At 35.3% G+C, this 26,923-nt stretch overlaps 1 protein-coding gene across 1 annotated transcript in view; it reads right to left on the reverse strand.

The window, feature by feature from the left end:
* Positions 1-471: 471 nt before the first annotated feature.
* The window catches only part of LOC120631527, a 49,818-nt gene continuing 23,366 nt past the window's right edge, over positions 472-26,923 (reverse strand). The window contains exons 2-3 of the mRNA XM_039901148.1: positions 17,645-18,350; positions 472-1,984 (exon numbers count right to left, since the gene is read on the reverse strand). Coding sequence (XP_039757082.1) covers positions 1,967-1,984; positions 17,645-18,346 — 720 coding nt within the window. The 5' untranslated portion in view covers positions 18,347-18,350 and the 3' untranslated portion in view covers positions 472-1,966. The remainder of the gene's footprint in view (positions 1,985-17,644; positions 18,351-26,923) is intronic.

The following is a 26,923-nucleotide window of genomic DNA, read 5'->3' on the forward strand; positions in this document are numbered from 1 at the left end:
TCTAGGTACTCTTAAATTCTGCAATCTATCCTCAAAAGGGTAGAAGGTCTGTGAGAAAGTCCCATGTTTTCAAAACTAGTGACATTAAAATGAGGAAGGTGGATTTCTTTTAGAAAAAAACCAAAGCTTTCTAAGATTTTGTTTTAAAAACTTTCTAAGATCTACTCTTACAGGGGTGAAGCTAGGTCCAAGGACGGAAGATCTAATGAAAATCCTATTCAAAGTGGCGGCCTCATATTTGGCAGTTTAAAGCAATTCTCATAAAGCGTCATTTTAAATAGGTAAACTTTTACATAGGGTAATTTTTTCTATTTTAAATAGAAAAATTTCAAATAGAAAAATTACGTGGCATTGTGTACCAATGCTTACTTTTAATAGATACAAAGAAACCTTTAAGAAGACAAGTTATATGTCTGTCAACTTATTTATCGTAGGTTTTCTATCTATTTGTAGCGTTTCGAAATTCTTTGAGCGGCAATTTTTATTTTATTTACGAATACATCTATTATTGACTTATTTATAAGGATTATTCCCTTACTTATAATAAACCTATCTTTTGAACTCAGTAGTAGCATTTATCCATTACGCAGTGGTGTGCATAGATGGTATGGTATGCACAGGGTATGCATGTGATATTAAATGAAGAAAATCTTTTAAAAAGTAAGAAAAGTTATAAAAACGGCAAGACTTTTTATAACTCTTACAATGCCTATTCTTTTTATAACTCGTACTGGAGATTTTCTTTATTTTATATCATCTGCGTACCCTGTAGATACACTTTATGCACGTTACTGCCATTACGTATTTAATATTTATAACTTTTTTGCATAAAGCAGAATGGCGTCAATCATTAGCTTTTTAAAATTCATAAACAAAGTAAATAGGTAATTATAATACCAATTAATATGAGAAATGCAATCTGAAATGGAATTGATTAACGTATTCCTCATATCCATAATGATTTAACTAACATACCTACTATTTATAGCATTATAACATGGTGTGTTATTTTTTTTATTCCCCTACACTACCCAATAAAGTAACAAGAATCACATGAAATAATTTTAAATCTACTGAGAATAGTTCTTAAGAAGAATTTTCAGTAGAATTTTATCCGAAATTTTAATAGATTCATTGTTAAAACAATTTCGCAAAAGTAAGATTAAGAAAAAGTTTCTTAACAATATTATAAAACATTATATTAGTCTTCATTTCAAATATCGAATAAAGTATAATATCAAATCATAAACAATATTTTATATATCACTTAATAATATATTATGATACCAAATCTAGAATAGTCAAATGAATACTATTAAAAACTAAATATAGCTGCTTATATTACTTTGTTTAGAGATTGCACATAGAAAAGGTAACTGATTATCAGTGGCGTGCACTTCATACAAACACAAAAGCTCTGCCTACCCAAAAATTTATATATAACTGATATAAGAGGAGAATTTTTGTCGTTTTATGCACTTTTCCTGCTGTATGCATACCCTGGTAAGAAACCGAGTGCACGCCACTGCTGTTTATGTATGAGAAGCACGGCACAGGAAATACAAAAATTGCCGTGTTAAAAAAAAATCGGGTAAGTTAACAAAGAGACGCGACTTTTACCGACATGACTTTACAAGTAGTAATCTGGCTTTATATCCCGGGAAACTGAAAATACTTAGTAACTACGCAGTAGTAGAGTCATAGTTGCAGGTAGGTCAGCTAGTTATGAATAAATACGAATAGAAATAATTAGCTAATTATAAATAAACACCGACTTATATATACATGAGTAAAGCCGTATTTATTCATAGCCATAATACATGGTAATATAAGAGCTGCATGCATTAAGGCCGTCCTAGGATAGTCCGTTTCAGCACAGAACCTAAGAGTTCTAAAAGAAGTGACGTCCAGTGTTCCAGAAGCTGAGTCCAGGGTCCCGCCGCAGATCGCTCAAGAGTCAACGCCCTCAATCAGCGTTTAACACCTGGAACAAGCAATTTAACTTTTTAATTCGTATCCTTCAATTTATTTGATATTATAATCAGGGAATTGAGTCCTGAGCGACCTGTACGAAAGACCAACATAATTACAATCGATGAATAAATACAATTTCATTGTACACAAAATATAAAAATTATACATAAAAATATACATTGTCAATATTTAATATACTGCAAAATACTCAAATAATTAATTTAAAAATACACATATAAAATACATACGATCAAGGATCTGCAGAAAATTTTATCATCGATTGTAAAAATGAATTGACAGAAGTAACACCTAACCAAAACCTGTCTCACTTTTTAGGTATTATTTAAATATCCTGCACCTTATTTTCTTTTTTTACTAATATAATAATTGTAATTTTTTATGTCATTTTTCTTCTATTATTATTACTTTATGTAAGGCACTAATTAATTCAATGATTTTATAATTAATAATTTTTAACAGTATTTGCAGGCTTTCTTAGTTTTTCGGTGGATCAATACACAAAACATACCATACATATTATAATATATAATTAATGAATTTAGTTGCTACTTTCAATTTAATAGAATCGTTGCTTGGAATTAGTCAGCTCCGCTCTCCAAAGATAACTATTGCTGGTTTTTAAGAGCAATGGCTGAGTTTCTCGCTGGCTTGTTCTCGGTAGAATCTATCCTTCTGAACCATTGCAGATGGTAGAGTCACGACAAGCAGACGAGTTTGTGTCAAAAGCGGTTTAGTGTAGGCCTACTTGAATTACGACCAGAAATAGCAAATAACGTATTATGTGGGACATAAAACATGACTGCATGCACAGTCATTCAACGCACAAAGGAAACGAAATGCGAGCGACGTATTTTATTCAGGTCACAGACGGTAAATTAAACATGATTTTTTTGTACAATTACTTCATTTTTTCTTTTCAAAATTCTTTTATAAAGCATACTTTTATAAGGATTAAACCTTATTAAAGTATGCTTTATAAACGAAATGTGGCGAGCATATTAAGCCGTCATTCGCGGTTGTAAATGTTGTAATCAGTTACATGCGATAATTCTTCGTTTTAGCCCATCAATCCGAAATGGAGTGGCAGTGTCTTTGAGGCAGAGAGGTATGCGGTGTGTGGAAACTATTGCAAACGCATGTCATATGAATATTATGCTACATTTAAGATGATGTCAACATTACATTGAAAACCTTTCCTATTTTGACTATTCATATCATACTTGAATTAATTGATAATTTGTTATTTAAGTTTCAGTTGACATAAGAACTCTAGGACTATCGACATTAGAAATTTAGAAGAACTCTATTTGCTAGTCAAGCTCTTCAAAAGGACAAAAGTTATTGATTAAATAAAGCAAAATATATGCTTCAAATACTGTATAATGATCATCATCCACAGACATATAAAACTTGCGTACACGGCTTCTCCCATAGATATTCGGTATGGTTTTAGAGTAAAAACCCACCACGCTGCTCCAATGCGGGCTGGCGGTTCTCACATTTTAGTAATAGTTACGAACGATTGGTAACACACGGCAATTACATAACTCCTTTTCATTTTCTTTGTATTTTTCCCATTGTGTTGTGTTGCAATAAAGTTTTTCTATTCTATTGCTCCAGTACTACGAGATGTTTAAGAGAATCCTCCTATATCCTATACCTTACACGATTTGACTCAACCTGGTCATCGAACCTAGGATCTCGCGCTCCTGAATTAAAAATATTAACCACTATACCAACGAGGCAATTGGCTTAGGTACTTACTCAGCCCTAATGATAATTGATAGCATCAGCGAGAGCGTGGTGTAACTGGAAATTGGAATCAATTTTATGTAGTTGAACTCCATCCTGTTTTACCACTAACTGCAACACGCTTGTGCCGAGTGATTTGACACTTGCTCAATCCTCGCTAGGGCTGACAACTCTTTTAAACATTTAAATGCATCCTTTTAAAAATATTTCTCACATAAATTGGAGTTCTAAGTTTCGTGAGCAATTTTGTTATCACTACTGCACCAAAACAAAATGATAGAGGTCCGACGAATACACAGAGAGCAAATTTTATGGCGGCATTAGTGCGGGGTGGTGTGGGGTAAAAAGGAACCTTACGGGTCCGATATAATGTCTCGAGGCCACACTGTCTAGGCTATTTCACCACGATATCAAAGGCGTCGAATTATTTAACCCATTCTATGCACTGTGATATTACATTAACAATTTTCATTTGTTAAGTTGTACTTGGTATTATTTTAACTTTTTAAATATACGGGAAGACACTGACTTTCTTAGTACAGGGGTCGATTGGAAATGTTGATTTCTAATTTTTTTAAGTTGCAAAACAGGTACCTTGCTTTAAGCTTTACAAGAAAACGAGCTATAATTCTACGACAGTTTTATCACTAGTGCTGTAAAAAAGAGGATAAGAAGGTGCTTAAAACTGATGTTAGAACTGGTGAGAAAGCTGGACTCAGATCATATACCAGTTATAGTCAGTAATACTTAGTCAAACCGTCTGCAAACCGCCACATGCAACCACAATTCAATGACGTAGGTAGTCATCTGTTAGTACACTTTTCTGAGTTCGTTTGAGACCGACGATGACAAAAGGCCTAGGTATCACCCTAGGAACCACTTGCTGGTTTTAATAAAATTTAATAATTTTGGACTAATTAATGAATGATATTCCTACATTCCTTCTACCTAGTACCTTACTAGGCAAAATGAAACGTACTATTTGACAGCGGCGCGGCGGTTGTATAGGGTGACAGTTGTCTACCGATTAGCATCTGTTAAAAAGTTATTAAATAGGAGTATGATCCTCCAAACAATGTTGTGGCAAAAGTGCAAGTGTCCAGTACAATCCTCTTTGTTAGAAAAACATGGATAAACAAATCACTAGATTCCAAGAAAGGTTATTTAAAACAAAACAATTTCCTATGACGTCAAGCTTACATAACATGAGGTAAAGCTTTTGGGGGACAGGTTTAATGACATTAATCGTGACGTAGCTGCATTCTATCACGTATACAATACCAAACCTGTACCGTAGCATACCTAAAACTAAGAATACCGCTAAACCGCAAATGTTTACCATTAAAATGCAATTATCCTCATCACTAAAATAGTATAATATCGAAAATCTATTGGAAATCCCATCTGAACTATATATCACTTTCTCCTTTAAGCGATTCATCCAGTATCCAGGAGAGAAACTTTGCTAAAGCTTCTGATGATGATGACAGATGAGCAAACTGCGTACATGTCAGATGCCAAGTTAATGGAATAAAAATAACTGAGTCGTGTGCTAAGTCGGGCCAATATGTACAGTAACTAAGACGATGCTACTTCCCAACCACCCAACAAATGAGCGAACAAGGCTTATATATTTAATAGTAATTCACTATTACTTCTGGGACGTAAAACTTAACCTATAACGAAAATTAACTTCTACTTACAATTTGTTATGTATCACAAATTTTAAAACAATATTTTGATACCATCACCAATACCTACACTACACTTTTCCTAAATTAAAAGAAGCCTGTTCATTTATATATGTAAAAGGCAAAGGTGACTGACTGACTGACTGACTGACTGACTGATCTATCAACGCACAACTCTAACCACTTGACGGATTAGGCTGAAATTTTGCATACAGATTGTTATTACATTGTAGGCCTCCACTAAGAAAGGATTATTGAAAATTCCAACCCTAAGAGGGTTAAATGGGGGATAAAAGCTTGTATAAAATCCTTCATTTATCAATTTATTTTTCAAGGTAATTCCATGAAACTTTGATTTTAGGTTTTCGATTAAAAGTAAAGAAAGACATTTGTAGTTAAAATTCACCAAATCCAAAATTGAACTCAACGTGAGCGAAGCCGCGGGCATAAGCTAGTATAAGATGTCGACAGGCAGGGCATCTTTAAACTTTTATTTGCATATATTTTGTCGTAAGTAGAATGCCCCGATTCGTCAACTATCAGTAATGTGAATCACACGTATAGCTTAGCGAACCTAAGTTGCAGATCAAATTTGTCATGTATGTAGAAGCTTATAAGTTATACTACACGAAATAAGCCATCATTAACCGTTATGCAAGCCCTGCGACCCTGCACGCACACACGCATACACGAACACGCACACATCGATACGACAATCATCAAACCGGCCGATTGACGTCAATGGTGGGTGGGACGGCTGTAAAAAATAAACTATCAGTTTACTATAGAACAACATACAACATATGTCCATAACAAGGCATTGTCTCCGTTTTTACTCATAACAATTACGAGGTGAATGGAGGTTTTTTTCTTGCTTGTTGATATCATGGTGTTTGAAACGCTTCGTTGTTTACGACTGCTTAAGATATCCTATTGTTCGATTCAAAAATATGTAATGTATTTTATCTTAATACATAGTCTAGTTAACCCGTCAAACAGAGAAGTGTAGAAATTATTTCAGTTTTTTAAACTGACTAACTAGATAGCCCACCTGATGTTAAGAAAAAACCCAAAGCCTATAAACGATTGCTTGAGATATTCTATTGTTCGAGTCAACAATATGTAATGTATTTTATCTTAATACATAGTCTAGTTAACCCGTCAGACAGAGAAGTGTAGAGATTATATCATTTTTAAAGTCTGACCAAGTAGATAGTGGTGGCAGAACTAAACATGGCGGTTGAACTTCCACGGACGAGTTCAGTTACAAAAAATTCTACTACTACCGAGCTCTAAATGCCAACAGTAAAGCACACAGCAAGTGGGTATGTTAAAATATTGTATTACAAAGTCAGTTGAAGTCAAGCTACCTAGCTAATACATATTGTTATTACTAACTGAGTTTTTTTTATAATTTTTATAAGTGTTTTTACCCGCACTTGGAGGAATTATCAATTTTATAAATTTAAAATGCATATAATTTTTTTTTTCGGAACTGACAGGATTGAACCTGCGACTCTCTGGCAATCGCGGCCTGAGTGCTTTATCCAATTAAGCTACGGCTCTCCTACCGTCGATGCCGTCGATCCTGAGTTTTATTTATGTTCCTAGACATATTATGACTGTACCAAGAAGAATTACTAATCTAGGATTTCCAAAATATTTCAAGAGCGTTAAGGTTGCTTTATACACTACTAGCTGACGGCTGCGTCTGTGTTTGCATTTGTTTCAGTTTTTTAGCAAGACTGCCGCAAGAACCGTTTTCTTTTACCAATAATACTACTAATTATTCCTTGACTGCAATTTCCATAAGGTGCTAAGTGATTGTTCAGTCTAAGATGGTAGCGGGCACCTGCTAGGAGTCCGGCAGTTATCCATACCCAATTGGTTCATTTGCGGCTTCGTAACATAACGCTAAATCGCTTGGCAAGTTTTTGTCTGTTGGGTTTTTCGGTTGGTAACTAGACGCGGCCGAAGCCTCCCACCAGACAGGACCAGAGAGCATTCAGAAATTATTAATTCCCATATTGTATCCGCCGGGAAGGGAACCCAGGGCCTATCACTGCAACAACGTTTACCACTGCGCTAGGTAGGTTTTGTAAAATTTCCTGGGATATATGTATGTATATATCTTATATCCATTTGTATTTTCACAAGAGTGGTATTGTGTTTGCGAATAAAAAAGGGAACAAATAAACAAACATACTTTCGCATTTATTATATTAATTCGAATAAGTCACTTTATTCTAATGCTGGCTGATTCTTGCATTTCCAAATCACTATCTGCAGTTAGGTATATTTCTTTACGGTTACTGGAATACGATTATGTAAAGCCATTCACCAAAACGTGCAACAGGCGCCGTCTCTAACCGCATTCAAAACATCGTTTTTTGAATGCCGTGTATGTTTGTACACAAACACTTTAATATTAAAAACATTAAGCGTAAACTGAAATAATTCTTTTTAGCGAAGTTAGTTGGCTGACTCTTTTGTATTTCGTATAGTTTATATTCATTTATTTTGGTACTTACTACTATTAAAAATTTAAATTTAATGCTTACTTAGTTCCTATCGTTCTAAAATGTAGCAGTATGTTTTTCCAGCAGCTGGTTTTATTCTTCTAATTAACTTAGGTAATCGTTGCAGATAGGCACCGAGGACAAACCTCTGCGGTTTTTTCGGTGCTTTTATACTAACCATTTTAATGTAATTGTTTTATTTGATACACAAAAAAAAAAAACTTGTCAAAATCTGAGGGAGCCTTTGTATTTTTATAATAGAGGTCCTTATTTATTTATCGTGCCAGTGGCGTGCATACAGCTTTTGACCAGGGTAAGCATAAAGCAGGAAGCCTCAAAATATTAGGGCAGGCAATGCTTTAGCGCATGTGAAGTGCACGCCACTGGTGACGGCAGATCATAATACAGTTATTACCACCTCCTCTTCGCACGGGGGTCGTACGAGGCCTCTGTGTTACAACTACGAGCTACTGCGATTACAAACCCGTCATAGGCTATTTATTGAAGATTGATGATTCATCTGTATCATTTCGATAAAGGAATGAGAAGCGTACCTTTATAGCGCCTCTACAATACATAACTAGAAGATCTTTATTTCAATTGGTTGAGAATTTTGATGATATAGAGTAAAAATCGTTTTTCAGTAAATAAAAACCTAAACCCTAAACCTTTAGAGTGCGTTTTAAAAAAAATGTAACAAACCCCTAACGCAGAACATTTACCTTCAACCCTTCATCGGCAAGGGTCTCCTCCCACAATGAAAAGGGTTTAGGCACACGCCTTTGAGAACATTATAGACACCCTGGCATGGCGTGCACTTCATACATGCACAAAAGCACTGCCTACCCTAAAATTTATATATAACTCGTAAAGGAGGAGAATTTTTGCTGTTTTATAAAATTTTCCTGCTGATTGCACGCCACTGCACTCAGGCATCATAATCTCAGGCATGCAGGTTTTGTCATGATGTTTTCCTTCACCGTTGAGCAAGTGATATTTTAACTATTTAAAACACACATAGCTTAGAAAAGTTAGAGGTGCTGGGATTCGAAATCGGCCCCCGAAATTGAAGCCGAAGTCCTAACCATTGAGCTATCACCGCTGCCATCCATCAATTTTTTTTTTAATTCCACTGCAAATTACTTCTTGGCTTTAATCTCCATAGGTAAGCCCCCTAAAACACCCCCGGATTTTGATAAAAAGGCAGCCAAACTAAAAAATATACCTAGTTAGGTCTTTGATAACTGACAAGAATATTACCATAATATGTGCCTTTACGTTTACCTTCCATTTTTCACAAATTCGTGACGTCAATAGCTGTTATGAGGCAGAATATGATTTGTAGCACATTGTACCGATTTTGAATTACAATGCTTGAGAATATTTTGTGTTACTTTGTTCATTGTTGATTGTGGGTAGGTATTGCACACATTCAATCGTCATAACATTATAAAATGAGATCTTGTTTGTTTTGTTGAAAAACTAACCAATGAGGACCTTGTCGAATGAGGACCTTCCAAAATTAAAGAACATATTATTCCAGTTAATTTTAATAATCGCACTGTTAAAAATGTGTGATTACTAATGGATTAAATGATTATTTTATTAATAAAGAAAAAAAAGTCTTTTCGCATATTCGCATATAGTATGTATGAACTTGTAATAAAATCTCTTTGGCTATACTATTTGTATCCGGCTGGTTTTGGTACCATTAAAAGTTTAAATTTTAAAGAAGATAATTCCAAATTCAAATTACGAAAATGTGTGATTTTTATTTGTTTTTCGTACTGTCGAAGAAATTCGATACATTAAGCTAAAATGAAATAGTCTAACGTGTCTGTGTTTTAGTATTTCCTGCACGGATGAACCGATTTGGTTTCTTTTGTTTAAAAGGTGAATTAATCGGGAATGTTCTTAGGTATGTTTGGTGAAAATCGGTCCAAGATGGCTACCGCTACAAAATGACGAATTTAATTTTTTTTACAATAAACTCAATATATGTATCAAATAAGGGGCTTGACTAAAATGTAATAATGTAAACTATATAGAATCTTGGGTTGGAAAAAAATAGGACGTCATAATAAATTATCTCCAACATCATCAACATATTACTGGCCCACTAAAGGGCACGGGTCTCAATCAACGGGTCAAGGGTTGAGGCCGTAATCCACCATGCTGGCCCAGTGCGGTTTGATGGACTCCACACAACTTTGAGAACATTATGGAGAACTGTCAGGCAAGCAAGTGATATTTTAATTACTTAAAACGCACATTACTTTAAAAAGTTAGAGGTACGTGCTGGGATTTGAACTCGGCCTCCCGAAAATGAAGTCGAGCTCCTACCCACTGGGCTATCATCGTTACATATATTAACGCTATCTATCACACAAAATAAACAACAATCAAAACAAGAATGAACGCACCTCTGAACTCTGAACAGTAGTACACAAAGTATCGAATTAGTAACGCTCCGTTAATCAGAAAGCGCAGTTAAATGTTAAGGATAACATTGGGATTGAATGCCGGATGCTAACATCCGCCCGGGACACAAAACATCGCAACACAAACAACACAGGATTAGGATATCGCCGATAATTCGAGTGCAGTAACCGTTGATTGTATCACAGTGTTATAGAATACTTCGTCCGCGTTGTTTATAAAGCATCCGGTAGGAACAATTTATTTTGGAGCCCTGTGGCATTTAATTTAGGTGTAGTTGTACTGATATTTTAAAGTTGCGTATTCTTGTAAAAATATTTTTTTTTACTTCACTTAATATGTAATATATACTCGAATATAGAAAAAAAATTGCAAAACAAGAAACGAGTTTGTTTTCCAACTAAAAAGAATGAAATAAATATTTTCTACCCGGCTTGTTAGAGCCGGATTCGAACCTGTGACTGTCCAGCAAATTTTACCAACTAAGCTAAGGTTCTCATACCATCGATGCCTAAATTACGTGCAATCTCACCTGGTGGTAAGTGATGATGCAGTCTTCGATGGCAACGGCCTAACCTGTTGTATTCCTCCCATACGTCGCGTCGGTCGGTTTCTACGTGGCATAGTACCGGAACGCTAAAACGCTTAGTCGCTGCACGTCTTTGTCGCTGGCCGAAGCCTCACACCAGACCAGCCCAGAGAAAATTTCCCAAACTGCCCGGCACTTGGGACCTCCAGTTATAAGACCACAGTGCCTATCACTGCGCTAAGGAGGTCGTCAAGTTTAAATCGTTTGTTAAAACGTTTAAAAAAAAGTTTAATCTGAAAAATTTACATTAATATTATATATCAGTAGATAGGTATATAATTGTACTAACAATTATGGTTTCAAAGTTCTCGCAATTAGAAGACAGTTAATTCTAATAGTTAAATAACGATTTCTTAACAACCAGCCTAACGTCTGTATTTGCGTCAAACATGTACTGATAAAATAGATTATAGGTATTATATGACTTTACAGATTATCGTTATAATCACATAAAAATAAATGTTGATAAGAACATAATCACTGTTTAATTAAAGGCAACTATTATAAGTTGTCTTATTCTAATCGATATATACTTATATATCCTTAACTAATACTAGCTGACCCGCGCAACTTCGTCTGCTGTATTAGAAGTTTTGATATCTTAAATAAACCTAGAAACGAATTGCATCGCTACCTACCAGGTCCAGGAAGGCCCGCTGCATTTTTCTTGCTTTTTGCGTTTCTATACCCGTCGCAACTTCTAAGCGATAGGTTAAATTTGAATAATTAAAAAAGGAATTTGCAGGTTTAATATTTATAAAACTGTTGATTTGGATAAGGATTAATATCATGATAGGAATGTCAACATCTTACGTCTTATCATCTTTTCTTTCAAAGCCGTGTTAGTACCCATCTTTGAAAGATTGAAGAGAAAAGATTTTTTTGCTTGTTTGTTTGTTTGTATCCAATTTCACACACACATATGTTCAAAACATGTAACATAGTACAAATATGATTACCAGCGTTACCTGCGAATTGATATCTTTATTTTTTTCTTTTTGTTTTAAACGAGCCATATTTATAAGGAGAGCACTGTCGCCTATAACACAGGTTTATACCTAGCTTAGGGACAGTTGATTTCTTTATATCCGTGTTAATTTTAACAATAATATAAGTTATACCTATTGTGCGGATGTAATGTAAATTGTACCTATGTTTTATTGAACAATAAACAAAATATTATTATTATTATTATTTATTATTAAATTTGAGTTAAAGATTTTAATCATCTCATCATCAAAAATAAGCTAAACTATCACGAAGAAACATAGGCTATAATTTATTTTGAAAAAATTGGAGATCCTTGAAATAATTGCAACCATGTAAAACAAAGTAACAAATTTTTTCCTAAACATTTCATTAAAGTCAAAGTCAAAGTCAAAGTCAAAAATATCTTTATTCAAGTAGGCCCACAGGTGGCACTTTTGATGCCTCATTATTTGGTGTACGCTGAGAAAACTATTGATGATAGCTAAAATTATTTAGAACATCATTAAAGAACTTATTAAAACCTACTAAGTAGCATTGTTAAGCTGTCCTTATTTGTTCTATAATCAATCAACGGACTTAAAATTTGTGGAACTGTCCACTCATAAGCGTCCAGGTTGAACTAGCTCTTGACTTCAATTTATTTCATAATTTATATTTTTATATTGTTGTTTTATCTTGTCTCGAAGACTAAGTATATAATTTTACGCCGGTACGTTGGATGAGATTTAATTTATTCCTAAATCCTAACCGAATAAGCTACGCCCGCAGTTGGTGTCAGAAATGGAATAGGAAATTCACGAATACTTGAATTTGGCATCTTCGTTTACTACACGTGTAACCGACGCTCGCAATATAAGTCGCGTACTTGACCTAGTAAGAATATAGGTACAGTTACATGGCGTAACGTTAAACAGACAAAGAAACGAGTGCAAAATACAAATGATTTGAAATGCAAAAAGTCCTGGCACATTTAAAATTCAAATTCCGGCTGTAAATGATAAAACCAGCACTATAGTTCAGTCTAGTTATCCGCCTTTGTATACCTTCAGTTCGTGCGTCATTCGCTTCATATTAGCATATAGAACATTATGTACTTCGGGCGGATGTAAATAAAGTATTTCACAAAAAAAATGCTCGTTAATTTTCCCTTATCAAAACTTTAAGTTGACTGTAAGTTGCTAAGTTGAAAACTACGAAACAATTGACGATTAATTTTAAACTAAGTTATAATCGACGGACCAAGCAGATGGCCCCAAGCAGATGGTAAATAGAAAATCATTGGCTCAAAACGGATCAACACTTCAAAGGCCCACGTTCTACGAAATGCCGCTCTGTATCAACATGAGGCGTAGGTTTTAAGCCTACAGACAAGCCCTTCAGACCGAAACCCATGAATGCTGCTTGGAGGCAGAAATAACTATGGGGGCGTTCATAAAATACGTGAGATGTTTAAAGGGGGGTCAAATCTCATCTACTCAACGTTGGAGAGAGGGGGTTCTCGGTAAATATAACGCAATTCTTTTTCCTGTTTGAAAAAAATAAAAATTATACTATGCTGGTCCATTGGTCTTATTACAATAAAAATCCAACGCGTTAACGTATGAAACCCACATTTTCTCTCACGGAATATCGGGGGATGGGGGAGGGGGTTGAATAAAATCTCACCACATCTCATCTGGGAAGCAGGAATTGACAGAAAATAAATATTATATAATATTTATACATCTAAACATAATAATTTAAATAATATACTACGACAATACACACATCGCCATCTAGTCCCAAAGTAAGCGTAGCTTGTGTTATGGGTACTAAGATGACTGATGAATATTTTTATGAATAATATACATAAAATACTTATAATATACAGATAAACACCCAGACACTGAAAAACATTCATGTTCATCACACAAACACTTTTCCAGTCGTGGGAATCGAACCCACGGCCTTTGACTCAGAAAGCAGGATCGCTGCAAACTGCGCCAACGGGCCGTCATGTTACAAAATATTATATATACCTAATATGCATTATATTTGTAATTATTAGTTTTTTTTTATTCCACTACAAATAAGCCCTTGACTGCAATCTCACCCGGTGGTGAGTGATGATGCAGTGTAAAATGGTAGCGGGTAACCTGTTAGGGAGCAATCGGTTTCTACGCGGCATCGCACCGGAACACTAAATCGCTTAGCGGCACGTCTTATTCGGTAGAGTGGTAACCAGCCACAGCCAAAGCCTTCCACCATGCCAGACCAGACAAAATTCAGAAATTATAAATTCCCAAATTTTCCCGGCCGGAAATCCATTACGGGACCTCCTATTTAAATTCACAGCGCTCACCGTTGCGCCAGGAAGGTCGTCAAATATAATATATGTATGGTATACGTAATTAAATTAAATATGTAAACTAAACATGTTGCATGCATGGGTTTAGGTATGACTACAGTTCACTGCAGTTTATTTTTCTTCACAGCTTTTAGTGGAAATTTGATATATTCTTGTAAATCCCAGTGACTTTTACTTACGAATGAATCGAAAATGAAATTTTTTTAATGCTAATCACACACATGTGCATTGATAATTATACCGTCGGCGGTATGTTAATATTTACCACGTGCCCATTTCTATTTACATTACATATTTGTTTGGACAGACTGAAATGAGTAGGTACCTATCTAAATTAGAAATTAGTTTGTTTTGTGATAAGTCATAACAGTCGCTAACAACCAAATAAAACTGAAGTTTATATTTACACACCTTCTTAGTTTAATGATTAGTGGTAATGGAATATTAATTTGAACTCAATGAGGTATTTATTGCTCGGATAGAAAAGTATTGCATTTTTACCGAATTTCTTCTACAAAGTTCTCTATTTTAATCTTCAGGTCTGATAAGAAACTAAAAAATAATGTGATATTTTTTCTTGTTTTTTAAATACATGTTTGTATAAAAATAAATTTAAATAAATGATTTCAAGTGAATGATTCCAAAATTTTTATTCGAATGAAAGCTCGAACCATATACACTACTTATACACAAGTATTAAAAATGTTTGTCATTATATTTCGTATATAATGCAAAGTCTTTAAAATTTGTATGAATGTTAGAATATTTAAATATTAAGATAAGAATTAAATATTATAATGTGAAGATTAATAGTTATTCTAAATAAATACTTCTATAATAACCACCGTTTCAGGTGTAGAACGAATGTTTTTGTACCAGTAGATATGAGTTCAAAATAGTTTGCAAGTTTAAAAAAAATGGTTGTCGGCTACTTCAAAGCCTCGGCACGTACTGTTCACACGCAGAATTCCGATGCTTAATGCTTACTTATATGATGATAATGAATGTTAAAAAAATCATATAAATTACTGAGAAAACTTATGAGTTACTAAATGATTAAATAATGCACTCTTATTGCATCTATCTATTTATTTTCACATAGTTTTCAAAGTGGCGTCTGGATTTATCGATAACTATATAGATTAATAGAACGAACTATAATTTTACAGCATATAAGATCAAGCAAGCAAGCAGCAATAGATCTAACCTTATAAATAACCGAAACAGTTTGAGTTCTTTCAACACAGTTGTTTTGAAAGCCTATTGTTGATGCCTATCTATTTAAGTACCTAATTCTGTAACTGAAAGGTCGTTTATATTAATAGCGTAGCCAATTGTTTGTAATTAAATGTTTCTGCATTGTACACAACAATATAATCTATGTAACTACCAAAGTAGGTGTTTGTAAGCGATCTCTACCTTTTTATTATACAGCTGTTTGACGTCACACTGTGAGGTAATATAGCGATGGCAGTAAAATTGATTTGTTATTATCATAACAAGTAATGGAGAAGGTATGTTATATGCTGTGTTATGCTAATTTTATGCGAACCTAGTAGATTGGCTTTATTTGCGTACCTACACCGTCTGACGCAATTTACACGATAAATACCTATTTGATAGCAAGAACGGTGCGTTTAGATAAGAAGAAAATTAAGAATAATATGGGTTCAACTTTATCATCATATAAACTTATTACCGTCCCACTACAGGACACGGGTCTTCTTCCACGCTGAGATGGGCCCTTTTTGCCCGAAGTCCACAACGCTGGACTTTTGAGAACTATTTGCTATTCCTTTGAGAACATTATGAATATGTGAACATTATGTGTGATTCGCTGGTGTCCGCGGAGGAAGTCCTCTATCTCCAAATATCTTCATCAGATTTTTACTGAATTTTAATGGAATCAACCTGACTGTACATTGTTTCAAAAAAAAATACTTCGAAAGTGATTCAGATTTAATCGGATTTGATGTAGCATCGCAAAGAATATGTCAGCCCAATTTGTTAATCTATACTCTCGGTATATTACATTTCCGTTTATACTCTCAGGCATACATTTCCTGATGGTATTATTCCTTTACCGTTAAAGCAAGTGATATTTTAATTGCTTAAAACATATATGCGTTTTACTTGCGTTAGGGTGCGTGCTAGGATTCGAACTCGGTTCTCGAGAGTGAAGCCCAGGTCCTAACTTGCATATAAACTTCATAGTAATATTTAAGTAATGAAAATCTACTTGTACATAACCGCTTCTGGGTTTAATATAGAGCCGACATAGACTAACATAAAAATATTACACATGCAATATTATGTTTTACTGCTGGTAAATAGAATTATTATGTGCAGGGTGGAAGAGGCAGATAAGAACACAGTTGTCATCACGCTTTCCCTTTACTAGTATCGTACAAGGCGACGAGAGAATAAAACGTAGGACGGGCAGCACGTCCTCTGTGCTACTACTATAATCTACTGCAATCACCAACCATTCTACCCAGGTAAACCCAAAAATTGAGAGAAGCCTTTTCTCCAGAGGACTGACTGATTATGTATTATTATTAAAACAAACAATAGGAGACACGTACCTACCTGTTTTATTTTTTACGCTGTGTTATGGTAATTTTATGCGAAGTTTACCGTACGCCGTCGTTGACGTAAATCAGGCCCTACATATTAATAGCCATTTTATATTGTAAGCAAGAATAGTGCTTATAAGTAACTTTAAAATAAATGGTATGTTATTGGTAGAGTTAGTTACATGTATTAAGTTAAAGTTTTTTTTTGCCATTAAAAAATACATTAAATATTGCTTTACTCTACTTGATGTAGAGCCGACCACTAAAGAAAATTATTAAGCATAAAAATTGTTATCACAACAAACAACAGAAACCCCTTCTATGGGCAGATATGCTTTACCTGCTTTAGGAGATCCAGGGAGTTCTGAACTCGTGATTAAAATATGTAATGCAGAGTAATATTTTTTTTAAATCAAAGAGAAAAAAATCTGTTTAAATAAGTATTTCTTAGGACTTGTTAATTACTTAAAGCTGGAATATTGTGTTGAAGCTCATATTTCTCAAATTGTAATCCTTACTAAGCCCTCAAAGTACGACATCTAAAACTGTAAATATAAAATAGTATAGTTTTAAGCGGTTGTAGTTCACTGATTATTTATTTAATCGGCGGAATTTTGTTACATTTCATATTAAACGCAACAACTGTAAACACGTGGAATTTATTCTGTAAACATTAAGGGATTATTTGGCGACCAATAAATTAGCCCGTAATAAATTGATATATACACATGATAAACAAAACTCACCTTCTTTGGCAGTGTTGGAGACTCGAACTCCTCGTCGTCGCGACTGGACAGCGTCGAACACGACGAACATGCCGAGTCCGCCGACAAAGACCTCGACCTCAGCCAGTCCACCTCTTCCTCAGTTGCACCAACAGCTATACCATCGGAGTAGTCACTGACGACCACGCTGGGCGTCCGCACACATCTGCCCCTTGTCTCGCACCCTTCGCTGCCCCTTCTACCTAACTCCACCACATGGGCTTCTATTAGAGTCCTTTCTCGTCTTGGCGACATCACGTCAGGCGGTGGGGTTATGTCGCGAGGGTGCGAATGGCGTCTCCTCGGTTCCAGTTCCACGGCGGAGTCGTCGCTTAGATCCCGGCTGCGACGTCTGACCGCGGCCCGGTCATCGTCGTCGGAAGAGCTGATGTCTTCCAGAGGGCTGGAGGCGCGGGGGATGCGTAGATACTGCATCGGGCCCGGCTCGAACTTTCGGAGCAGTTCAGAGACGCGCGGTTGCGCGTGTCGGGAGACGCGCGCGGTCTGAGGCGCGCGCATGCCAGTACTGTCGCTCGCTCGCCGCGATAACTGCGGCGAAGCCTCCCGCGCTTGCCCCGGGGGCACTCCTGCGCCGAGCTTAAGGTAGAACAAGCTGTGGCTCAAGGCTTTCTCGCGCAAGACCCGGCGGAAATCCTCCGGGGGAGTTTGCTCGAGGCGAGGCATTGTTCTGAAACAAAAAAAACATCTTATGCACACGCAGTACTGTTTTGCCCACAAAGGAAAATATGTGGTGTTGTTAAAACTACTACAACTGTACTGTGTGTGTGTGTACTATCTTATTATCTTATATCTTTAAACGAGCAATTCTTGTATATTTATAAAAGGAATCTCGGAATCGGCTCCAACGATTAGTTTAATTTAATTTAGTATACAGGGGGTTTCGGGGGCGATAAATCGATCTAGCTAGGATTCATTTTTAGAAAATGTCATTTTATTTGTGTTTTCTAAAAAAAAACCTTTTTAGAGATTCTGATGCGTGCGATGCGTGAACGGTAAACGTTACGCCAAACGACGGAAGTATGTAGTAAGTATATCGGAATTGTCGGATCGTATCTTTAAAGTTCTATAAAACATTCCGCGACAACGTACGAATATTTTTTTAAGTCGGCTCATTCGCGGACGAAGTTGCGCGGGTCCGCTAGTATTATTTATAGTCCATATAACCTGTATTTTTTATAGTCAAAAATGTTGATGTTTGTAAAACAATAAATTACAGTTATTTGATAATATTTATTACGTTCAGCGTAACATTAACATTCAATATAATAAATAATATGAAACATAGGTACCCTATCTTACAGTTTTTTTAATTCCTTTATTTAAACAGGTTTTTATTCATGTAACGGTTTTAAAGTTTCGTTGTATTAATAATGTTAGTCTAGTTTAAATTTCAATCGCTTAGAAAATGTAGTTATTTAGTTTTTCGTATTTGTGTATTTATGAATATGTGGGTTTTTGTGAGTGTGTTCTGGAATATATGCGAATTATTTTAGTATGTAGACGTAGAGTCTTTGCATTGACAAGATGTCCCCAAAACGCGTGTAACGACGCGTCTCGGCAAGGTTTAAGAAGCTCTATCGCAGACTGCATCAAAGTCAAAGTCAAAGTCAAAAATATCTTTATTCAAGTAGGCCCACAGGTGGCACTTTTGAGATCAACTGGTACATAAGATAGCAGGTATTCAAGGTTCAACCGCAGATACCTATCTGCGGTTGTAGTTTTTATTGGGGTTCCGTACCCAAAACATAAAACGGAACCCTGTTACTAAGACTCCGCTGTCTGTACGTCAGTCTGTCCGTCGGTCACCATGCTGTAGCTCATGAACCGTGACAGTTACACAGTTGAAATTTTTACAGATGATGTATTTCTGTTGCCGCTATAAAAACAATTACTTCAAAACATAATCAAATATTTAAGAGGGATCCCGTACCACTGACGTGATTTTTAAGCCGTTTTTATACGTAATGGTACGGAATCCTCCGAGCGCGAGTCCTACTCGCACTTGGCTGGTTAATATTTTACATAGAAGTACTATACAATTATATAAACAATCGTACAATTTTGCTGAATTCCAAATTCAAATAAATATAACTAAACATTTTATATACGACAGGAGCAATACTCAAGATATACATACATCTCTTATATAGAGTTACTGAACGCACTGTAGTTTTAAGTGGAAGAACCCGGGACGGTTCGATCAATGGCAAATTGAGAATTTATAATTTCTGAATTTTCTCTGGTCTGGTATGGTGGAAGGCTTTGGCCGTTGCTAGTTAGATACCTACTGATATAGCTACCGACTGAAAGACATGGTGATAAGCGATTAAGCGTACCGGTACAATGTCGCGTGGAAACCGCTTAAATATGGGTTAAATATAGCCCTCACAGCTCAGCTCGTTACTAACTTTACCAGTATAATCAATTACCAGCAGGTTAGATTACAGACAAGGGCTAACTTTAAGTGTGATAAAAAAAGACATATAAGATTCATCAGAACATGTTCCTAAATATGTTCTTTTAGACCACATGGAAGGGCTGCAAGGGTGAGTTTATAAAAAATAAATTTCAGTACAATTTTCTTGGTTTTCTGTATTTTCCTAGTAGCTAAGTGTATCAACATACTCATCATCATGTCAACTAATGGACGTCCACTGCTGGACACAGCCTCATAGGTATTTTGTAGGGAGTTCCAAACAACACGGTCTTGTGCCGCTTTACATTTACATAGGTACCTAAGCTAGCTTTACGTTAGTATTTTAGTTTTCGTTTACAAAAATTAAATGTATCTCCCACCCAGAACCTCAAGGGAACCCCGGAACTCCAGATTGGGTAAAGGCCTCCTCCAACGATGTCAATTTTGTCCTGTCCTTTGATCTTTCCGCCTCTGGTCTATAAGCCTCGCTATATGACCTGCCCATTTCCACTTCAGTTTTAATGCATAGCTCAAGGCATTCGTTGCTTTTGTTATGGATCTTATTTTTGTATGGCGTACTTTATCAAGTTTTTGTTATGCTGAGCATGCTGCGTTCTAGTCATCGCTGGCAGGTGTTGATTTTTTGTTTTGATTTGGCCGTATAGTTAGTAGTGTTATTTTTGTAGTAGTGGAGCTTTTGGTGACAGAGCTCGTTCGGGGGAAGTACTAACGCCATGCTTATATCTGTCGCTAATCAGCATTGTTGCAATGCTGTGTTCCAGTCTGAAGGGCGTGGTTGCCGGTGCGATAACAGTGACATGAGATTATCAAATCGATGGACAAAGAGCGTCATGTTGCAGAACTTGCCCCTTGCATAAAAAATAATGACAGTGTATAGTCAGTACATATTTGAAAATTTAATGTACGTTCATAAAAACATTTCTAAATTTAAGAAAAAATGTGACTGCAATAATTTAAACATTAGAAGTAAGAATAAACTTACAGTGCAATATACTAGGTTACATAAAATTCATAATTCGTTTAAAGGAAATTGCAGACAATTCTACAATAAACTACCAATTGTCATCTTGGAGATGTCTCTTAAAAAGTTCAAAGTTTGTATTAAACGTAAGCTTATAGAAAAGTCCTATTATAGTATAAAGGACTACGTAAACGATAAAAAAGCTTGGGTGTAAATTATTGCTCTAACCAGGTTGCTCTTCTAATAATTTAAAATGACATTGTGAGATGGTGATAACAAAAAAAAAAAAAACACCCGGCTAAGTTTGTTGTGGGCTTCTTCTTAGACCAGGACGCGTTTGGAACCCTCGTAGCTTTAGTTTTAAGTTTACGAATGTGGTTATCGCCATCATCTCACTACCGTGTGGTTCTTATGTACGCATCAAAAGTGCCACCTGTGGGCCTACTTGAATAAAGATATTTTTGACTTTGACTTTGACTTTGACATAACCTGTGAAGTGTTGCTGTCTGTTTATAAGCGATGGTTTTCCACTTAACATTATGTGAGCCATCTGCTTGGTCAGAGAATATACTAAAATACAATAAAAACAACAATAGATGTTTTAAGGAAGACGTTTTGTTTACCTACATGTGTCGGACGAACGTTATGCATGCGCCTGCGCAACTTTCAACAATTACGCATATCCTAAGACGCGAAAGGGCCTTCTTTATTACGTTCCAACCGCTGCTTTTAACCTTAATTTTTTACTAATAATTCACAGTTCAACCTAATACGTAAATTATATGCCAATCACTGGGATTCAAACTTTATTGTTCTGTTTTCAAACCCGCACATAGTTTCGATTGACAATTGGTAAATTGGTAGCTACGTACATAAATGTCAACATTAGGTAAAAGGCAGTTCATACTAACCTACTTGAATCAAAACATTTTCTATCAGTTTCTAATTTCTTATATTTTACGTTTTGAGCTTGAATCTGAGCCTATCTAAGCTTCATTCTAAACCCACGGTAGGGAAAAACAACATATCCACAGACGACTTTTAAAATATATTATAGTAATATAATTAATATATATAAATCTCCTGTCACGATGTTTGTCCGCGATGGACTCCTAAACTACTTAACCGATTTTAAATTAAATTGGCACACCATGAGCAGTCTGGTCCAACTTAAGAAATAGGATAGCATAGATATTTAATTATAGTTGCAATTTTATTTTATTGCAAATTATTTGTCTATAATTAATTTACAGTCACATGTTTTATATATATACTACTATACTCATTTAAGGCTTAGCGATACTGAATACTTTAAAAACAAAATCAAACGCAGACGAAGTCGCGGGTAAGAGCTAGTAGTAATATAATTTAAAAGTAAGGTAGGTAAATTTATATATTAAAGTTAATAATATTTGAATTTTAGTCTTTAGGTCCTAATAGAATTCAGTTATTATTCCAGAGGGGTGTCAGATCACGTTTGGCCATCCATACAAATTTCCTTAACTACATTACGTACGTCAACGTAACGTGCTTGAGTATTATACTAGAGTCTGCTACTGAAAGCATGATGGTTTTTCTGAAATAGTAAACGACAAAAAATTTGAACAAAAAAAAAAGGTGTGTAAAATTTTATGAAATGAAAGAAAAAACGTGGGTTATTTAAAAAAACCTGACAACACAACCTTAATCGAGATATGAGATCAATTATAAATAATAACTAATAAATTATATTGTCCTTCTTTAATAACCAACACCATGATTGAAACAATGGTGATGAGAAACAATAGTATGTTCAAACTGCTACGTCACTAAACCTTGTCAGGGTTGTCAAATATTGAGATTTCCTGCGCTTGACCTAAATTCCTATTACATTTAGGTCACATTAAGAGATCTCTTCAAAGAGCAATCGTTATAAACGTCTGCTAATTTAATACCGGGTTAATTGTCTGCACAAAGAACTAAATTGGAGGATATAACAATCATGTGCAGTATGTTCTGAAAAAGGATTTATTTTTTTTAAGTCTTATATATAATTTTTACTTAAATCAATAGACGAAGAATTGGTATGATCGGTATTGGTTACAGCTCATCAAATGTTCGTTACATATATGCTACAAACAGTCACCTGCGCATATCATGATTCATCAAGGCAGTTGAGAAAACGCACGAGCTTCTTAGCACTGTACTGGCGTAGAAGACAAACAACAAATACTATACCTGGGTTCCACAACAAAACTTCTGGAAATCCATAGCCAGCTGAACCTTGCTAAACTACTTTAGTAAGCTTGGATGGTTGGGGTTACAGTCTTAGCGAGTCAAGTACCATAAAATTCCGTTACCAGAAGTTTTGTGTAATCAATTATTTATAAGTAACTATTAAGTGTTATTGATCTGGCTTACAAGTTGCCACGCGTACTACAAGCACGGAAATTGCCTCACTAGATAAAAGAACAACCTATGCTACGCGACGCGTGCATAATGAAGTGACAGGAGTCACACGATTTTAACTTGCAAAATATGTATAGATCAAGTGCGTAAAAAATGCTATCTTATTTGTTCAAATAAAAGTTGCAGATGGCAACCCTAATTTCAGCATTATCTTTTATCTCACGCACTGTTTCACGCGTGTGAAAAGTATGGAAATAACCATCGGGCCGTTTTATAAGTAAATAAGTTATGGCTCGCTAGGAACTCAACCAGACTAGGTTATCGTGCCAATTTAATAATAGTTTTACGCTGTTTACGTCCTCGTTATTTCTAAAGGACAAAATTATATTTGGGATATATCAATTGAAGTGTACAAGTTGTAATCATAAACTTGCTATGTTGTGTACTGACTACTGGTAGAGTTGTGATTGCACTTAAAAAAAAAATTAAAAAAAAAAAAAATTGTTTTTAAAATGAATATCATTAATCTCTACCTATCTATACCTTGTCACATAAACTATGTGTGGTTTGAGAATAAAAAAAAAGTAACACTAAAATATAAAACCGTCATTAATACAAGAAGAAATACTAGAATAATAGTATTTCTTCTTGTTTTAATTATATATTATTAATAATAGATTTCTATTAGTATTAATAATAGATTTCTTATCGGCCTTAGATAAGAAATCACTTATTTGATAAATTAAAAAATAAAAAACCTGAACTATGGATATAATCTCAGTAGTCTACTACCCTGGGAGTAATTTCACATAAATATAAAAATGATAAATGTTGAGGAATAATAGTTGTTCTTTAGATACGACATGAAAGATCGTAATAAATTAATAATTGTTAATCAGCAAATCAAGACAGGACAAAATAAGAATTTAAATTGCTTATAATACAGAGATGTCATGAAAGATATTAATTGTTATTTATTTGAATATGACAACCCGATATATTGTTAATTATTTATATTGTTAATTTGGCGTCAAAATAAGGAAGAAGGTATAATTTTTCATTTGACAAAGATATAGTAATTATAACTGTTCATTTGTCGACGACAAGATAATTACTTGGGCATTATTTAATTATTTAACGAGACGCAAGTAACCTATCTAATCTTTTATTTGTTATGACTTGCGTTATCTTTCAGAAATGCAAAGCCGTCAATGACATCCTGATTACCATCTAAATATGAGTTACTTTATAAACGAGGCGACCTAAATCGTTTTGATGCGAGACATCTTTAGAAGTACTATGTAATAAAACCAAGCAAATGCCGTCAACATTACCGATCCTTAACAAACAACTAAACCGATCCTTATGAAACTTTGTACACATATTTTTGGAAGTGTTAGAAGTAATATAGGATACTTTTCATCCCGACATTAAGCTCGGTTCCTTTGTGACAGGGGAGGAGTGTTTTACGATTTTACACCATAACTCCGACAAATTATAACCGATTTAAATAATTATTTTTGGTTGGAGATAGAGGACAGAACTCCTCAGTGGACAGCAGCAAACCCCTCATTTAAGGCTTAGCGATACTACATACTTAAATTTTTTTTAGATCTACAACTAAATTTAATGCCACATTAAAAAACAAAATCAAACACAGAAGAAGTCGCGGGCAACAGCTAGTATTCTATAATTATTCTACAATTTCGAATGCAGAGTACTGTAATGTGTCAAATCTGGTAGCGGGCTAACCTGTCACTCCCTGACAGGTTAGACCGGTACCATCACATCACCATACCAGTTATGGTAGTCATTCCCCTATTCAGTTTCTACGCGACATCGCACCGGAATGGTAAATCGCTTAGCGGCCCGTCTTTGTCGGTATGATGGTAACGAGCCACGACCGAAGCCTCCCACCAGACCAGACCAGAGAAAATTCAGAAATTATAAATTGCCTCTGCCGGTAATCGAACACGGGACCTCCTACTTCAATTCGCAGCGCTCACCATTGCGCTAGGGAGGACGTCAACAAACTCTATGATAATTTGGCGTTATGTAAATGGGCATAATGGGGACCAGGAAAACACTCACCATAACAACACTATGACCTTCCTCTGGCATCCTTTAATTCAGTTCATTTACTGTAAATTAGATTCTATTTACTAGGTATTAAGGCTTAATTCAGGACAAATGTGTTTCCAAGCGTTAGGCGGACGGCTGGGCATCCTTTATAGAATTTTATTTACTCTAAATTAAATTCTATGCCTTAGAATTGATGGTTTATTTTATGTTGTAGGTCGCGAATCAACGCGCTTGACAGCCCAGCATCGACGTGCATGTCCTCAATCCAATGACGTCAAAGCCAGCCTTGCGCAAGGGCAACGCGCACCAAAACCGCTTTATTTAACAATTACTCAATAGTTGTTACGATTGTTATCGAAACTAGGAACTTATTATTTTTCATTTAGTGGATAAAGGCAGGCATTGCGAGTTCCGATGGGCTATAAGAAGTAGGCACTAATAAAATATTTATATTCAACGAAAGAAAATTTAGAGTAATGGTCGAAATAAATAATGTAATTGCAAAGTAATATAAATATCAACAAAAAAAAAACAAATTCATTTATTTCAAGTAGGCCTACTTTATAAGCACTTTTGAAACGCCAAGTATGTATGTTTGTAGTGACTCTACCACCGGTTCAGAAAGCAGATTCTACCGAGAAGAGCCGGCAAGAAACTCAGTAGTTGCTCTTTTCCAACATCAAAATTTATAATCATTTTTCTATGTTGTGGGAGATGTGAGCGAGGCTGGCTGCTTCCAATCTACCTTGTCATTAAGGAATTCAAAATGATTCAAATCAAATTTATAGTAACCTCGCTGTATTAGATGTATGTAGGTCAAGAATTACCTTAGGAATCATGTAAAAGCGTATACTCAACCCCACAAAGGAGATCTTCACTTTTCGCAGACGATATGCAGATATCCAAATCATCAACCCGTTACCGGGTCAAAAAGTCAGCGGTGCGAGCCAGTGCTCGAACTCGGTTTCCACGAAAGGAAAGCCGAAGCGTTACCCACTAGGCTATCACCGCTTCCGCCACCGCAATATAAATGTAATTATAGCATTTTTGCAGATGATAGACGTATATGGAGGAAATAATTTAAAAATACAATGAACATAAAGTACAATTAGCGCTTACCAGACAGACAGGTATGCCTAATAATTATGTTATACTAGCTGTTGCCCGCGACTTCGTCTGCGTTTGATTTAGTTTTTTGATGTGGCATTCAATTTAGTTGTAGTTCTAAAAAAATCTCCAACCACATTAATCAGATCTACACAAAGTTTAGGCAAAATTAAACATATTATTATAACCTCTATAGTACAAAAATAATTACTGTCGGAGTTATGGTGTAAAATCATCAAACACTTTCATCCCCTCTCCCAAAGGA

This window comes from Pararge aegeria, chromosome 18 (genome assembly GCF_905163445.1).
Source record: "Pararge aegeria chromosome 18, ilParAegt1.1, whole genome shotgun sequence".
NCBI classification, from domain to species: Eukaryota; Metazoa; Arthropoda; class Insecta; order Lepidoptera; family Nymphalidae; genus Pararge; species Pararge aegeria.